Genomic DNA, 13,646 nt, shown 5'->3' with positions numbered 1-13,646 from the left:
AAGTCCAGAGAAGGGCAACAGAACTGGTGACAGGTCCAGAGCACCAGTCCTGTGAACAGTAGCTGAGAGAGCTGGGGGTGTTTAGCCTGGAGATAAGGAGACTCAGGGAGGATCTTATCATCCTCTACTCCTGAGAGGAGTGGTAGCTACATGGGTGTGAGACTCTTCTCCAAAGTAACAAGCAACAGAATGAGAGGAAATGGCCTCATGGTGAGGCAGAGGAAATTTTGATGGATATAAGGAAAAAATTCTTCACCGAAAGGGTCATCAAACACCAGAACAGGAAGAGGCTGCCCAGGGAACTAGTTGATTCACGATTCCTGGAGGTATTTAAAAGGCACGGATGTGACACTGGTTTAGTGGTGACCTTGTCATTCTTAACAGCTGGACTTCATCCCAAAGATCGCTTCCAGCCTAAAGGATTCTATCTTTCTATGCATGCAAGTTTCTTTGATAATAAAAACTAACTAACTATCATGTTTTAATAAAATAACAGTGAAAGCAAACACTAAATTTAAGAACTGACAAAACACAAACACATTTGGCTTTCCCACCACAGATTCCACCCACGTTAGATGTCAGCCACCATTTGTGCAGATACCTCTCACAGGATGCTCTGAAAAGTGGCTGGGAGCATGGTATGTGCATATGCCTGAACTGTTTACCGTCACTGGAGAATCTACTATGTCCTACTTTATATTTAGAACAAATTAGGGCAATATTTAGAACTATCACACACCTAGATTTCCCTGAATGAATTCTCTTCTTCCATGTAGAGATTGTCTCTTCCTGAATCCCTAGGGTTTGAGATATTTGTAAAGACTTTTAGGGCTTTTAAGACCCTCAAGTGTTTGGGGAAGATGCAGACAGAACCCCGGCTTCAGTGCAGGTCACCACTCTCGTGCCTGTGCTCTGAGTGGGGGTACAATAACCCCAGGGATCACAACCTTTCCTGAGTCTCTTCAGATTGGTCCTTTGGCAGACTGCAGGCATGACAGTATTGCCATAAGGAATACATGGACAGTGGTACTGTTTGATTTTCTAAATTTACCTGTAAAGCCTGCGGACACATGGAATTGGCCAGTAGCACTCTGCTTCACATTTGCTTCATGGTGGCTAACAAATTATGGGGGTCCTTTCAAACCTCCTCGAAGGCCTAGTCCTTAGAATTGTAATGAGAAACATCTAACTGAGCATGCAGTAAAAAAATACTCTAACTGTCCCTCACAATTGAAGACACTTAAATTGGATGAGCACCACAAAATACAGCTTTATTTGGACCTATGTAGGTGACATAGCTCAGTGTTCACTTTACTGCAATACCATCACAACCGTTCTCTTTTTATAAGCCAGATTTCTCTAAGCCTTCAAACTGCACCATGTAAACTGAGGTGGTTTTGAGAAAGAATTGGTAACTTGAACAGTCTAGAACATTTATAAAAACATCATTATAGTCCTTGGTTTTAGTGATGGAAGATCTATTTTACAGCCATTCAAAATTTACAATTTCACAAAAACATTTCCATTTCAAGAATTTTTTCTCTAACATTTTAAGCAATTTTGATCTTTCGTTACTAGGGAAAATGGCAATATATCTGATATTTTGGTCCAAAACATATAGGCAACTTTTTTTTTCCTCTCCAAAGTATATTTCCTAAGGCAGGCAGGAGGTCCTGTCATGGAGATATAGCTTAGAATTGTCTGCTACACTGATCTCCCAACTGGCAACAAGTGTTGTAAATGGAGACATCTTTGCAACCTCAGAAGCCTGGTATTCACAGAAAGAGTGAGGAAGGGTCTCTTACATAATGTGGAAAAATACTGTGAGTTTCAGAAAAATCTGAGTAACACAATAAGAAAGAACTGTTCATCCTATTCACAGAAAAAGGCAGAGGCCATCTGTTAAATCGGTGTTTTGTTATGCCACTAAAGAGAGTTTCAGTATCAGTGAAGACCTGCACAAAATTCACTCTGGAAAATATCTTATTCTGGCACAACCTAAGTTTCAGGTGAACACATTTGTAATCTCAGCTATGTCCATTTAACACTGCTTTTATGTGTTGTTTCCTGACCTTCTAAAGAATGAACTCATCTGTCACAGGGTCAGCTCCTGACCATGGTCTTATCACACCTCATCCCACCAAACACCATCTCAGCCCTTCACGTCAATGCTGCCAGGTTCCTTGCTCAGGGAGTCCCAGTCCCTCTTTGCAAAAAATCCCACTCTGGAGGTTAAAGAGCAGGGGAGAAGAAGGGGGGCCTGTGGATATTATTCCATTACGTGACCAGGGCTGCTGAGGCTGACACCAGCTGGCTCTGGCTCATGATACAGGTGTTACTGCTGGAATGACTTCCTATGCTATGCATGGTCACTTCCTCCCAGCCCAGGACCCCTGCACAGGCTGGGAGCAGACACAGCCAGAAGCAGTCACATCCTTCCCCAGTTCAAGCAGTTGCTCTTCTCCTTTATGAAAAACCAAGCCCATTCCCCACACTGGTTCCAGCCACAGGCCACCACCAGGCCACATTAACACAGTTACACTCTGTATGCCATGACAAAGTGCTTACACTAATTCAGTCAAGATTAACAAAACATTGTAAAGAACTTTTTATTTTTCCCTGTAAAATCTTTGCAAGCTTTTAAAATTAATTCATATAACAAATATCTAGCTTCATTCACAGCCTCAGAAATCAGGACAGACATGACATTGTTGTTATTATTATTACCTGTGGTTATCAATAAGAATATTCTCTTTGACACTTAAAATGTAGAAATATTTAAGTGAAAGCTATAAGTTTTGTAAGATCATTATGATGACGGAGAATCTAGAATTGTGTAGAATGTTTTAAACTCCCGTCTGAAGGGAGCAGAAAGCCCAGTATGTAGACCAGACCCACTTATTGGCAAAGTCTGGTGCATCCCTGAGACGCAGCTGTGAATGGAAAAGTTCCTATTCTGGAAAGGCCCCCAGCCATTAGGGATTTATTCAGATAGGCAGCAAAGTGGCAATAAGAAGTCCAATGGCAATCCAAGAGAGACATCAGGGCTTTAGGATAACGGGTTAAGGAATCAGGAGTACAAGTGGGCTTCTCTTCTATTCTCCCAGTCGCAGGAAATGAGGAGGGAAGAGAGGGAGAACCAGCAGATCAATGCTTGACTCTGAGCCTGCTGGTGCCACCAGCAGAATTTTGCAGGGTTTTGACCATTTTTCCAGTTTACGTGAAACCAGGCCTGCTGATGACAAATGATGACCCCATCTGTCTCAAAAGGGGAAAAGGATTTTTGTCAGGCATTAGCAGGGCTCACAGAGAGAGCTTTAAACTAGATCTGAAGGGAAAGCCATGAAACCAGTCTTGTTACAGATAAACAAGGTAGAAGCATTCAAGTATCTGAGAGGCACTGTGCCAGTGAGGTCCTTCATTCTGCTTTCTCCATGAAGGTAAGGGAAGGTAAGGGACAGAAAGCCACACAGCAGCAGACACAAGGGTTACTGATGTGTTAGAAGCCATGGGAGTGCTAAATTAGTGGTAATCAAGAACTTTGCAGATTGTTTCCAACCTAAATGATTCTATGCTTTAATAATCCTGAATGTATATGCTTTGTGTGTTATGCATACACAAATAAATGGTTTGTATATTATTTTGTATACTACATTTTCAACACTGAATTACCATAAATGAACACTTTGTTGCTACATCCCATGTATCAATTGGTCCAATTTTTCTCAAGGTCACTTCTAAGAGCAAAATCGTGAACACCATAAAGATGGTGAAAGTTTTTTCTACTAATCAGGAAGATTAATGGGGTCAAGGTTTCAGCACAGTTGTTTCACGTAAGTACATGTAACTGTCTACTTTGACCTGGTGAAATTTCCTTCCATTCTACACTATCTTGCCCCTTATTTATCAGACCATGGTTATGGATATTGACATATGAAAATTCAGAGTTATTTCACTTACTCGAGTTAATTACTTGCTTCAGAACCAACTTGATAGTAATATTAATAATAATAATAAATAGTAGTAAATTTTCTGTTCCCGATCCACAACTGCAGATGACCATTCAGGAGAAGTAATAAAGGTACACTGGTATAAGAATAATAACTCAAAAAAAGCTTAAAACAACATACACGAAGGTAACTAAACAAATAATATTCATTTGATTGAGTTTAAACTCATGGTCTCCACTACTTTAATATTTAGATTATAAATTATCTTTTCATAGGCTGGCAAGTCATTTCTATCAATCTTAGTTTTCTTTCTTACATTGGAGTAACTCCAAAACTCTAAAACTCTAAAAAGCATGAAAACCAAAAATCATCATAGCACCACAAGAAAAAGAAACCTCCATTAGTTTAAATCACATCAGTTATTTTAAATTTGTCTCAAAACTTCAGTGGGTTAACTTTATACACACAGGTCTTTTTGCAGATCAGACATTCTTTAACCTGCAGCAGACAGCATGAAACTGGCATAAGGTCTGTATCATGTGCTTCACTTAATTCAACAAAAACGCAGTCATGCGCCCACACTTGGTCCAGATCAAATATGCACTCATTGTGATCCAGGAGCACACAAATCTGGTATTAATGGACGTGAAACCATGGCCTTAAATGACAGCCCAGGTTCAGATACTTCACAGATTTCATTGACAGGTTTTTTCAGTAGGCATGTTTTTTCCTTTAACTTGTCCAAACACTTAGAGAAGCTGCGCTGTTGTTTTTCACATAAATCATTAAATTCACGTTAATGAAACACAATCAGAAAAAAATCCCAATTCCCATCACAACAAAGTTGAGTCATCTGTGAAGGGCTGTAGGTGCGTGGCTGCAATCAATTTAAACAGCCAAAATAAATGTCCAAAATTGAAACCAAATCAAATTATATATTGAAACAATCAAAAAATTAGAAATCTTACCTTTTTCACTAACACTTTCACTTTCAATCTCTACATCATCACAACTTGTATATTCTGGAGTGGATGCCAATTCTTCTTCTGAGCTACTTAATGAAACCTGGCGCATTTTACCTCCTTTTTTCGTTTTATGGGGCTTTGGTGGTGGAGGTCTGACAGACTCAGACTGGTCTGAGCTGAGTGAATCATTCCGTAACATGGTCTCCATCTTTTCACGTTTTGTTTTCCGGACAGCAGAACTGGGATCCAAATGGTGCTGTTTCCTTAAAGAATCAGAGCGCCTCATGTCTGGTCTTTCCAGAGGAATTGGACTCCTCCTAGGTGTAGGAGGGCTATGATTTGTGGTCCTCTGACGATTGGGACTTGGTCCCTGAGCCTCTCGAGTTCTTTCCATAGAGTATGAACGTTGATTTTCCATGGCAGCCCTGCGCTCAGACACCGACCTTTGTCTTGATGGCCGTTCCATCCTGAGCATGGACATCCGGGAATCTTCCAATTCTGTATTTGCCAGCGAGACATCGCTGTGTCTCCGTTCATGACGTGCTCGGGACACTTCGGCGTGGATACGCATTTGTTCCTCATACGGCTGTGGCTTGACTGGATAACGAGCCAAATTAGGATCACTTCGGTATCGTGCCTGGTATTCCTCCTCCCTCCTTTGCCTTTCATATTCCTCCCTGCTTTGTGCATCTTCTTCTTCTACCGGATACTCCTTGGAACGCCTGCGGCTCCTTCTGTTGGAATCTCTGTAATCACCCAGTTCAGGTTCCTCGTATAACTGAGGCCCACGCTGTGACCGTCTATCTGAATAATCTGATGGTGACCTGGGCATCGCACTGTCTGATGTAGCATACTGTGAGTATTCGTCTCTCTCGTCCCTTTGGTCGTATCTTCTGCTCTGTTCTCTTGATATTGAAGGGCTTCTTTTCCTAAATAATCATGCAAGAAAGAAGAAAGAGAATTCTGTCAATATTTTATGTGGCATGAATATACAGTTAATGCTAGTTAAAAGATAAAATGACCAGCTAATGGAAAAAAAACCAGTTCATTGCATTTCTTTGTGAATGTTCTCTCAGATTTTCTGTACTAAATTGAAAAAAGCATGTCATGCTATAAATCTGCTTATGGTGCACAGTTTGAATAAAAAACAGCTTGGAAGGAAAAATGCTAATATGACTTTATAAAATATAGAATACAAATACTTAGGCTACTTTGTAGTCATGACTGCTTTACAAGTACCAAAATTTTATAATCCTTTGTAATAATTTTATAACAATATAACTTGATCATATAACTTCTTTTTCATAGTTTTATAATCACCATGGAAATTAGGGCTAGAAGGATCATTCAGTTTACCGTTTTAGCAGCTTTTATTGCTCAAAACCACACATTTCAGTTCCCACAAAACTATAATTTGTGCCAAGGGCAGAAAACAGACAAATATTCAATGGCAGCACTTTTCTAAATCAGATGAACTCAGAAGTCCTGAAAACAAACCACTTTTTTGTGTTATAAAGGGAAAGAGTTTCAAAGTGATGCCTGAAGTGAGAAAAGAATCCTTCCCATCTCTACAGAGAGGGTAGTAGTATTAGTCCAAGCATCTGAGCAAGACAAATACCAGAATGTATTTCCTGTGGCACACAAAGCATTGACTTTTCAATGTCACTGACACCATCTAGCTATAGACAATTACTGAGGCTTCAGAATACAAGAGGAAAAAGAATTAACAAATATTTTTTCCTGACACTGACAAATGATAGATTGAAGCATGTGATTAATTTATATGTAATATTTTCATAAAGGTGTGTCTGGAACATATAATGAATGTTATGTTTTCTGTTTGACACAACATTGTTTGCTACATGATTAGAAGGGATTAGTTAAATAGGAAAAAACCAAACTGGATCTTCAATTCTTGCCTTTATCAATCCTCACAGGGTAATAAGCATGTAAAATGCTACTTTCCAGACTCATGCTTGACTTCCTGATTCATGCTTGGCTTTTCACCCTACATGGATGGATCTGCTGAAAACTGGAGCAAAGATCCCAGATATAAGAGACTGAGGAGTGGGCCTTCTCTGGAATAATGCAGATCAACTCAAACTTGAAGCAATAAAAATACAAATTAGAAGGTATTTTCGTGTTCTTAGTCCTTTCTTCTTGTATTTAGTTATACCTTTATAATTAAGATCTCTTTTAAAATGTTTTCTACACTCACAAAACGACCACTGGTCATGGAGAAAGAGGTTCTCCTTGGTGCCCAGGAAAGTATAAAGAGCTCTGTCTATTGGATAGGAGAGAAAACATTCTTTTCACAGCCAGGAAGGAAGTGCAGTGTCTGCTCAGCAAGGGAAAACCACAACTGTCAGTGCAGAGTGTGCATGGCATGTGGGGTGACTGGCAAACTGGCATCCTGTACTGTTTCAGGTACCATACAGAATTATTAAACTGTGCTTGAAAGATTTGAACCCAGTATTGTCTTTTAAATAGCAAAGTACTTTAGCTTTGCAATGACATCTACAAATGAGAAAACAAATTCAATCTTGCAAAAATTAAGCTGTTTATATGAAGCATGACAAGTTCTATAAGCATCATGCAGATGCCTATTTACTCTACAGTGGAGCTAAGATGCCCTATCTGTCTTGTTACAGTGGTGTGTTAGTACCAGCACAAATTATAACCTCTTTAAGTTTTACAAAATCTCTACAGATTCTGCTACTGGGGATTCAACTGAAATCACTCTAATGTCACATGAACAGAGTTTCACGAGGCTAAAACCAGAATGGCCAACAGAAAGGGACAATTAGAACAACAGAACTACCCAAATGCAGACAGTTTGCAAAAATATAAAAGCTTCATTAAGACAACAGAGATTCAATGCGAAAATGCTTTAAGCAAGATAAATATTTTTCACTTAAATACTTCAGATGATGAAGATTATGCCACATCCCAAAATAAGTTGTTTCCAATAACAAATTACCCAGTCCCTGAAAATTCCTGTCATGGCTATAGCAAAAGTGTGCATAACTTCCCCTCCCAGTTGTGTCCCCCACACAGAAAAAATCTGAACTCATCAGAAACAGGCATTCATTCATGTGAATCTCACTGAAAGATTGAGACAAATACATGTACACATCAAATGTACACATACCATACTGTTAATACTCACACTGTATATACTCAGTCTATATAACCTATAGATCATGTGTCTTCTGAGCCACAATTTTGCATCAGTCCCATCCTTCAAAGCATTAAAACACTCTAGTACATATGGTTTATAGGATCAATTCCATGATGAACAGTGTAACACACAAAGCCATACAGGTTCTAGTTTGACAAATCTAATGTGTGCCTTGGAGCAGTCTGAGTGTACACATGCTTCACTATTAAACAGCTACATACTTGTAGCTACAGCAACACAAACAACACAACAGTAAGAACTGGTTTAGCTACAGATAGAAGATTATATAAACATACAAAAAACGTGTGTGTGTGTGTGTGTGTATATATATATATATAAGTAAATTAATATATCACTCCTTGTCAAAGTGACCTCATATGGATGCAATCTTCTGCTGACATTATGGCTATAATGTTTTGGGGGTAGGCAGAGGGGGATAAAAAAGATGGATTTCTATATAAGTAAAAACATTATTGTGGACTTATTGCTGAGGAAGATGTATTTCTGTTAAGGAAATACCTCATCAGAGTTACAGGAAACGCATCAACAGAGTAACTTACTAAGAAATACACCTATTTTTTCTAGCATGAACCATGTTGATGAGAGGAGGATGTGTTGATTTAGCCTTATATTATTGTATCACTTGCACAAGCATTTTATAATCTCATGTGTTACATTTACTACAAACAGTCGTTTTTCTTCCTCCATTTAAGACATAAATATAGGAAACTATCTATGGCTGACGGTAATGTGAAAAGCAGCTGGGTCGTCAATCTACTCCAATCTTTCATGAACAAAAAAGCTTTGCACAGCTGTCCTGCATGTGGTAACTACTAGGGTGCATGCAAGAAAAAGGACTTACCTAAAAATATAGTACTTCTCTTCACAGAAAGCAGCCTGATAGAAAAAAGTAACTAATTTAATTACTGGGCTGTGTTGACTGACATTATAAAACCCCCTTTCTAGTTAATTTCTTTTCTGTTGAAGTCATCTAACTTCACTGCTGAAGTTACTGAACTAACCAGAAGTTGTATTCCTGTCCCTCAGAAATAATTTAACTGTACCTGTAAACCTGATCAGCCAGAAACCTTCTGCCAGGAGAGGGTTCATCCTGCCCTGCAATCACCGACCCTTAGAATTATAGTCTGTCATTCTCTTTGCTGGTCATCACAGCACAATTAGGCCCCCTTTAATATTCAACCATTTTTTAATTTTAAAAATACTTGCTATATACGGAGTTGTACAATGAATGTGATTTAAAATCAGAGTTATGAAATCACAGTAGGAGGGAACTAGTACAGATGAAAACTTATGGCCTGTCCCTACTATTAAAAATCTGCTATTTTTAGATCACTAGCTAATTCTCAGTCACCTTCATGAGCATCTTTCTAATGCATTTCTCACCACTAACCACCTTAAAGATATCTCAATAAAACCCTTTCACCAAGTGCCTCCACCTGGATCCATCACGGAAAACGACTACTCCTGCCTTTCCAGGGCTTCCCTGGAACTTTAAAACCTAAGTGATCTTCAAGGGTGTGATACACACTCCCCAGCTGCCAGCTGAACTAAGCCCTATAACCCTGATCAAAAGGATCACCACCTTCTCTGAAAAGGTTATCACACCTTTTCAGAAAACTCCTCTGTGATTTTGATTCCTCTGCCATTGTGGCAAAAATCCTCTGCCATCATGATTGCTAATTATTTGAAACAACCATAAAATAAAATCTCTATTATGGTTTAAAAAATCTAGAAACTGCAAAAACTGTCTTTGTCAGGCACATTCTACAAATGATTCTTTTTTTTTTCAGATACAGAATATGAAACATATTGTTTCCTACTTATTTTTTATTGTAATTTATCAATGCATGACATTTGGTTTTAATAAACAACCCATAACCCTACACTGATGGAAACCTTATTTGCAGTGCACTACAGTTATCACTAATATCAGGGAAAAGTAATCTGTACTCTTGCTCATAAAGTTAAATTATTCAACTCCTCCACATCACAATCGAATTAAGTGCTTAAAATACAACATAGAAGAATATAAGACAGCTATTCAGCTTTGATGTCTGTGATTTCCATAATGGAACTAAAGATCTTGAAAGTCTTTGACATTTATTTGTATTCTTCCTTAAAGAGAAAATACTCTTCCACTTTATTTTAGGTTTTTAGAAAATTGGTCCGAATGTACTGTAGAAAAGGAAATTTAAAAAATTAAGTATCCATCACATTTCAGAAGTCAGAGACATTAAAAACATTGTAATATGAAAAGTATTTATATCACAGTCAAGACTAAATGTCAGAGCCTTCTGCTAATAATCCTTTTCTCAGACTAATAGAATACACATTTGCACTGGAGAAAACTTCCATGAAAATATCATTCTGAAGTTGCACTTGACTATCTGAATCAAGTTGCATTTACTTGAAGAGTATTAGTTATCAGAAGCGTTGGATCAATTAAAAACTTATATTTTGGGTCAATTAAATAATGGTCTCATTGGGCCTGAGTCATCAGCTACTTGAAAAGAGAGTATTTGCCATCTACTTGTAAGACCTAATTAAAATTTACTAAACAATACTTTAAATTTCTCTCCTCTCTTTCCTATAAATTATCAAGGAATAAAGTTGAATGAAAAATTGAAACTGAAAATGTATCTCCTGCACATATTGTAATTTTCCTTAACTCAAAATGTGATCCTTTTAGTACATGAAAGAATAATTCAGAGAAGGTAAAAATTGACTTTTTCCACCAGAACTTTGGCACAAAAGCCATCCAAGATACAGGGCTTCTCGTTAGAGACCTTATCAAATACACGGAACAGAGCTTCATCTTTCCTTTACTATAAGGCTCCTGTCAGAGAAGCTGCATTTGTTGGTCCCTGAGTGATCATTTAAGAGTAGTTCTTCTACTGTTTGAAATTTTGTATTTCTATGTGTTGTATTCAACAAACAGGCAAGGCAATTGTTTTAAAACCATGGTGACAGGGAGCAGATAAAGCACCTTGCCAAACAGCTCCCAGGCTGCCAGGAGCTGAGCTGAGCACACTCTGGACCTTGTACCCAAAGCCCCATGAGCGCAATGAACCCTAAAAACTTGCTGTGCAACTTTAAGGTCTGCCTGCCTTTCACAGGGAGGGCTCTACTCTCTCATTTAGGAAAACCTTTCCACAGACTTCCTTTGCCATACTGAAAAATCTGCAAAATTTTTGGCAGTGGTTTTAAGAGGCTAGCTGGAATGACTTAACTTTTCATTCTCTCCTTATAACTTCTGCTTTTGCTGAGTCATACTGTACGGGAGAATTCATTTTGCACATTCTTCAACGCAGTTATGGCTCCCTTATTGAAAAAAGAGGGATTTTTTTCTTACTTCTAAGCAGTTCCAGTTTTCCCGATGATCCCTCTTTACAGTTTCTCTCAAAACTCGATTAAACTCATGATTTGTCAGTTCCCTCTCCTTAGTTTTTCACCCCCTCAAAAAACGATGAACACTGTAAGCAATCAGTGCAAAACTCACAAGCTAGTTAATTTAAATAGCCTGCTGTGATAAATAGAAAAGGTGTGCATTGCACTTGACCAATATGGTTTTAAAATTTTTGTTCTGAAGTACATCTAACACTCACATATCTCAGGATTACACTACGTAAAGTTCATGTGAGAGAATATTTCATTCCTCATTTCAGCCATGCCCTGCAATTTTATTTTACAGAAACCATACTTTGAACCATTAGAATACATTCCAGCTAAATATCTCCAAAGAATATGAATGATTAGAAAATTTACTGAAGCATGAGACTGGCAGAGCAGATGTTGATCTCTATTAGATTTTATCTGAAAATATGAATTCACTGACTGCAGGCTTGTATCAACAGAATGAAAGGAAATCTGTAGTAACAAAATGTTAATATAATTAAAGTCACCAATAATAACAATTTTCCTTTGAACTCGATATCATTGCACAGACACAAAACTACATTTTTATTCTATACAAGCAATTCAGCAAAAAATCAGCATTGCAGCAGGGTTAGTTTCAATTTGCATGAGGAAAAGAGTTATAACTTGGAAAAAACTGCTGAACAAAAGAGGTGATCTTAAGTATCAATTGCTAATCTACAAATATTTAGGAAATACGTTTGTTTGACTTTTTTTTTTCCTTAACTCAAGAACATCAGAGATAGGAAAACTGGACCAATAGTAAAAATTATTTTGTTTTCCTTTATTTTGGGTGAGCATTCAGCAGCCCTTAAATCATATAATATGATTTTAGAGAACTGCAGTCAAATAAAACAACTATATTGTACACTGAGAGTTCATTCAGATACATTGATGAATGCTTACCTCTTAAACAAGTTAAACACACTAAGATTTTTCTTTATTTATACTTATGAACATTTTCAAAATTAATATTTTGCTAATTATTTCCACTTAATAGATAAACAACCAATATTCACCTTTTTAGTAAAAAATTTCAGTAAAAGATTTTGTCTCAAAAAAGATAATATTGAAAACAATAATAAACAGCAAATTGATTAGGTTGGTTTCAAGAATAATTGGTAAGAATGGGCATTCTTGTTATCTGCATCAGTACTGACACTACAAAAATCATTTGCCGAAGGGTGGAATCAATTAACAGCTGTCTAACAGCAGGATTCAAATTAATTTAAAACACATGGTGTTAAAAGAATAGTAGGTCACAAAAACACTAACATAGGAATGAGTAAATATAATACTGAACTGTTACTATAAACTACAAATACTACAAAATAAAATAACATTTTAAAATTCTACATGTACTATTTTTTAAAAAAAGAAATATAATGTTTCAAGAATTATTTTTATTACATAGAACAGAATACAATTTAAGAAACTAAATTATAGGGAAGCAAAAGAATTTGTTAAAGATAATATTCGCATATATCTGACACACAAGAAAAAGCTTTTCAGTACTTTCATTGAGTATTCTACTAAAAGTAAAAAATAACTCCCTAATCACCCTGCAGAAGAACAAGATATGCTGAGCATTAGACATTGTTTTCACACAACACATTCTGCGTCTTTCTTCCCTGCTTTACCTTTTGATCAGCCACTGCACATCTGGGAAGTAGGAAGCCTCGGGTTCATGAGAATACATCAATTTCTGCTCTCGCTAGCGCTTTCATTTAATCCTCTAGGTTCAGTGAAATCATATAAACAGTCGAGACACAATTTTTAGATATGTATTTTACAAACCCTTCCCTTCCCCCAAAATGCACTTATAAAATATAAGGCATCTAAGAAAAAAATTAAGTTTAGTATCTGAAACAACAGCAATCCGTTCAAGTCGGAGAGCTGACCCAATAGGAAGCTATTGAGAGCATGAGAGGAGTGTTATAGTTTAATGCTGTTACCATGTGCTGTATATAGCTGGAGGTCAAGTAAGAATTTACCCTATAAGGAGGATTATGGTACTTAGCTGATTAGTGCCTTGCTACAGTACTATTGCCTACAAATGTACATGCTGGTCAGGACATTCCATTTAAACTATTTTTAAAATTGTGCAGGTACAGT

General features: G+C 37.4%; 1 protein-coding gene across 20 annotated transcripts in view; it reads right to left on the bottom strand.

Moving 5' to 3' along the window:
- The window catches only part of RIMS2 (regulating synaptic membrane exocytosis 2), a 453,372-nt gene that overhangs the window by 254,596 nt on the left and 185,130 nt on the right, over positions 1–13,646 (bottom strand). For all 20 annotated transcript variants that reach the window (XM_066334680.1, XM_066334670.1, XM_066334562.1 and 17 more), the window contains one exon: positions 4,919–5,844. In XM_066334680.1, the coding sequence (XP_066190777.1) occupies positions 4,919–5,844 (926 nt within the window). The remainder of the gene's footprint in view (positions 1–4,918; positions 5,845–13,646) is intronic.

Source organism: Sylvia atricapilla, chromosome 1, assembly GCF_009819655.1.
Source record: "Sylvia atricapilla isolate bSylAtr1 chromosome 1, bSylAtr1.pri, whole genome shotgun sequence".
NCBI classification, from domain to species: Eukaryota; Metazoa; Chordata; class Aves; order Passeriformes; family Sylviidae; genus Sylvia; species Sylvia atricapilla.
Note: the sequence above shows the minus strand (reverse complement) of the source record. Positions and strands in the feature narration are given on the sequence as shown.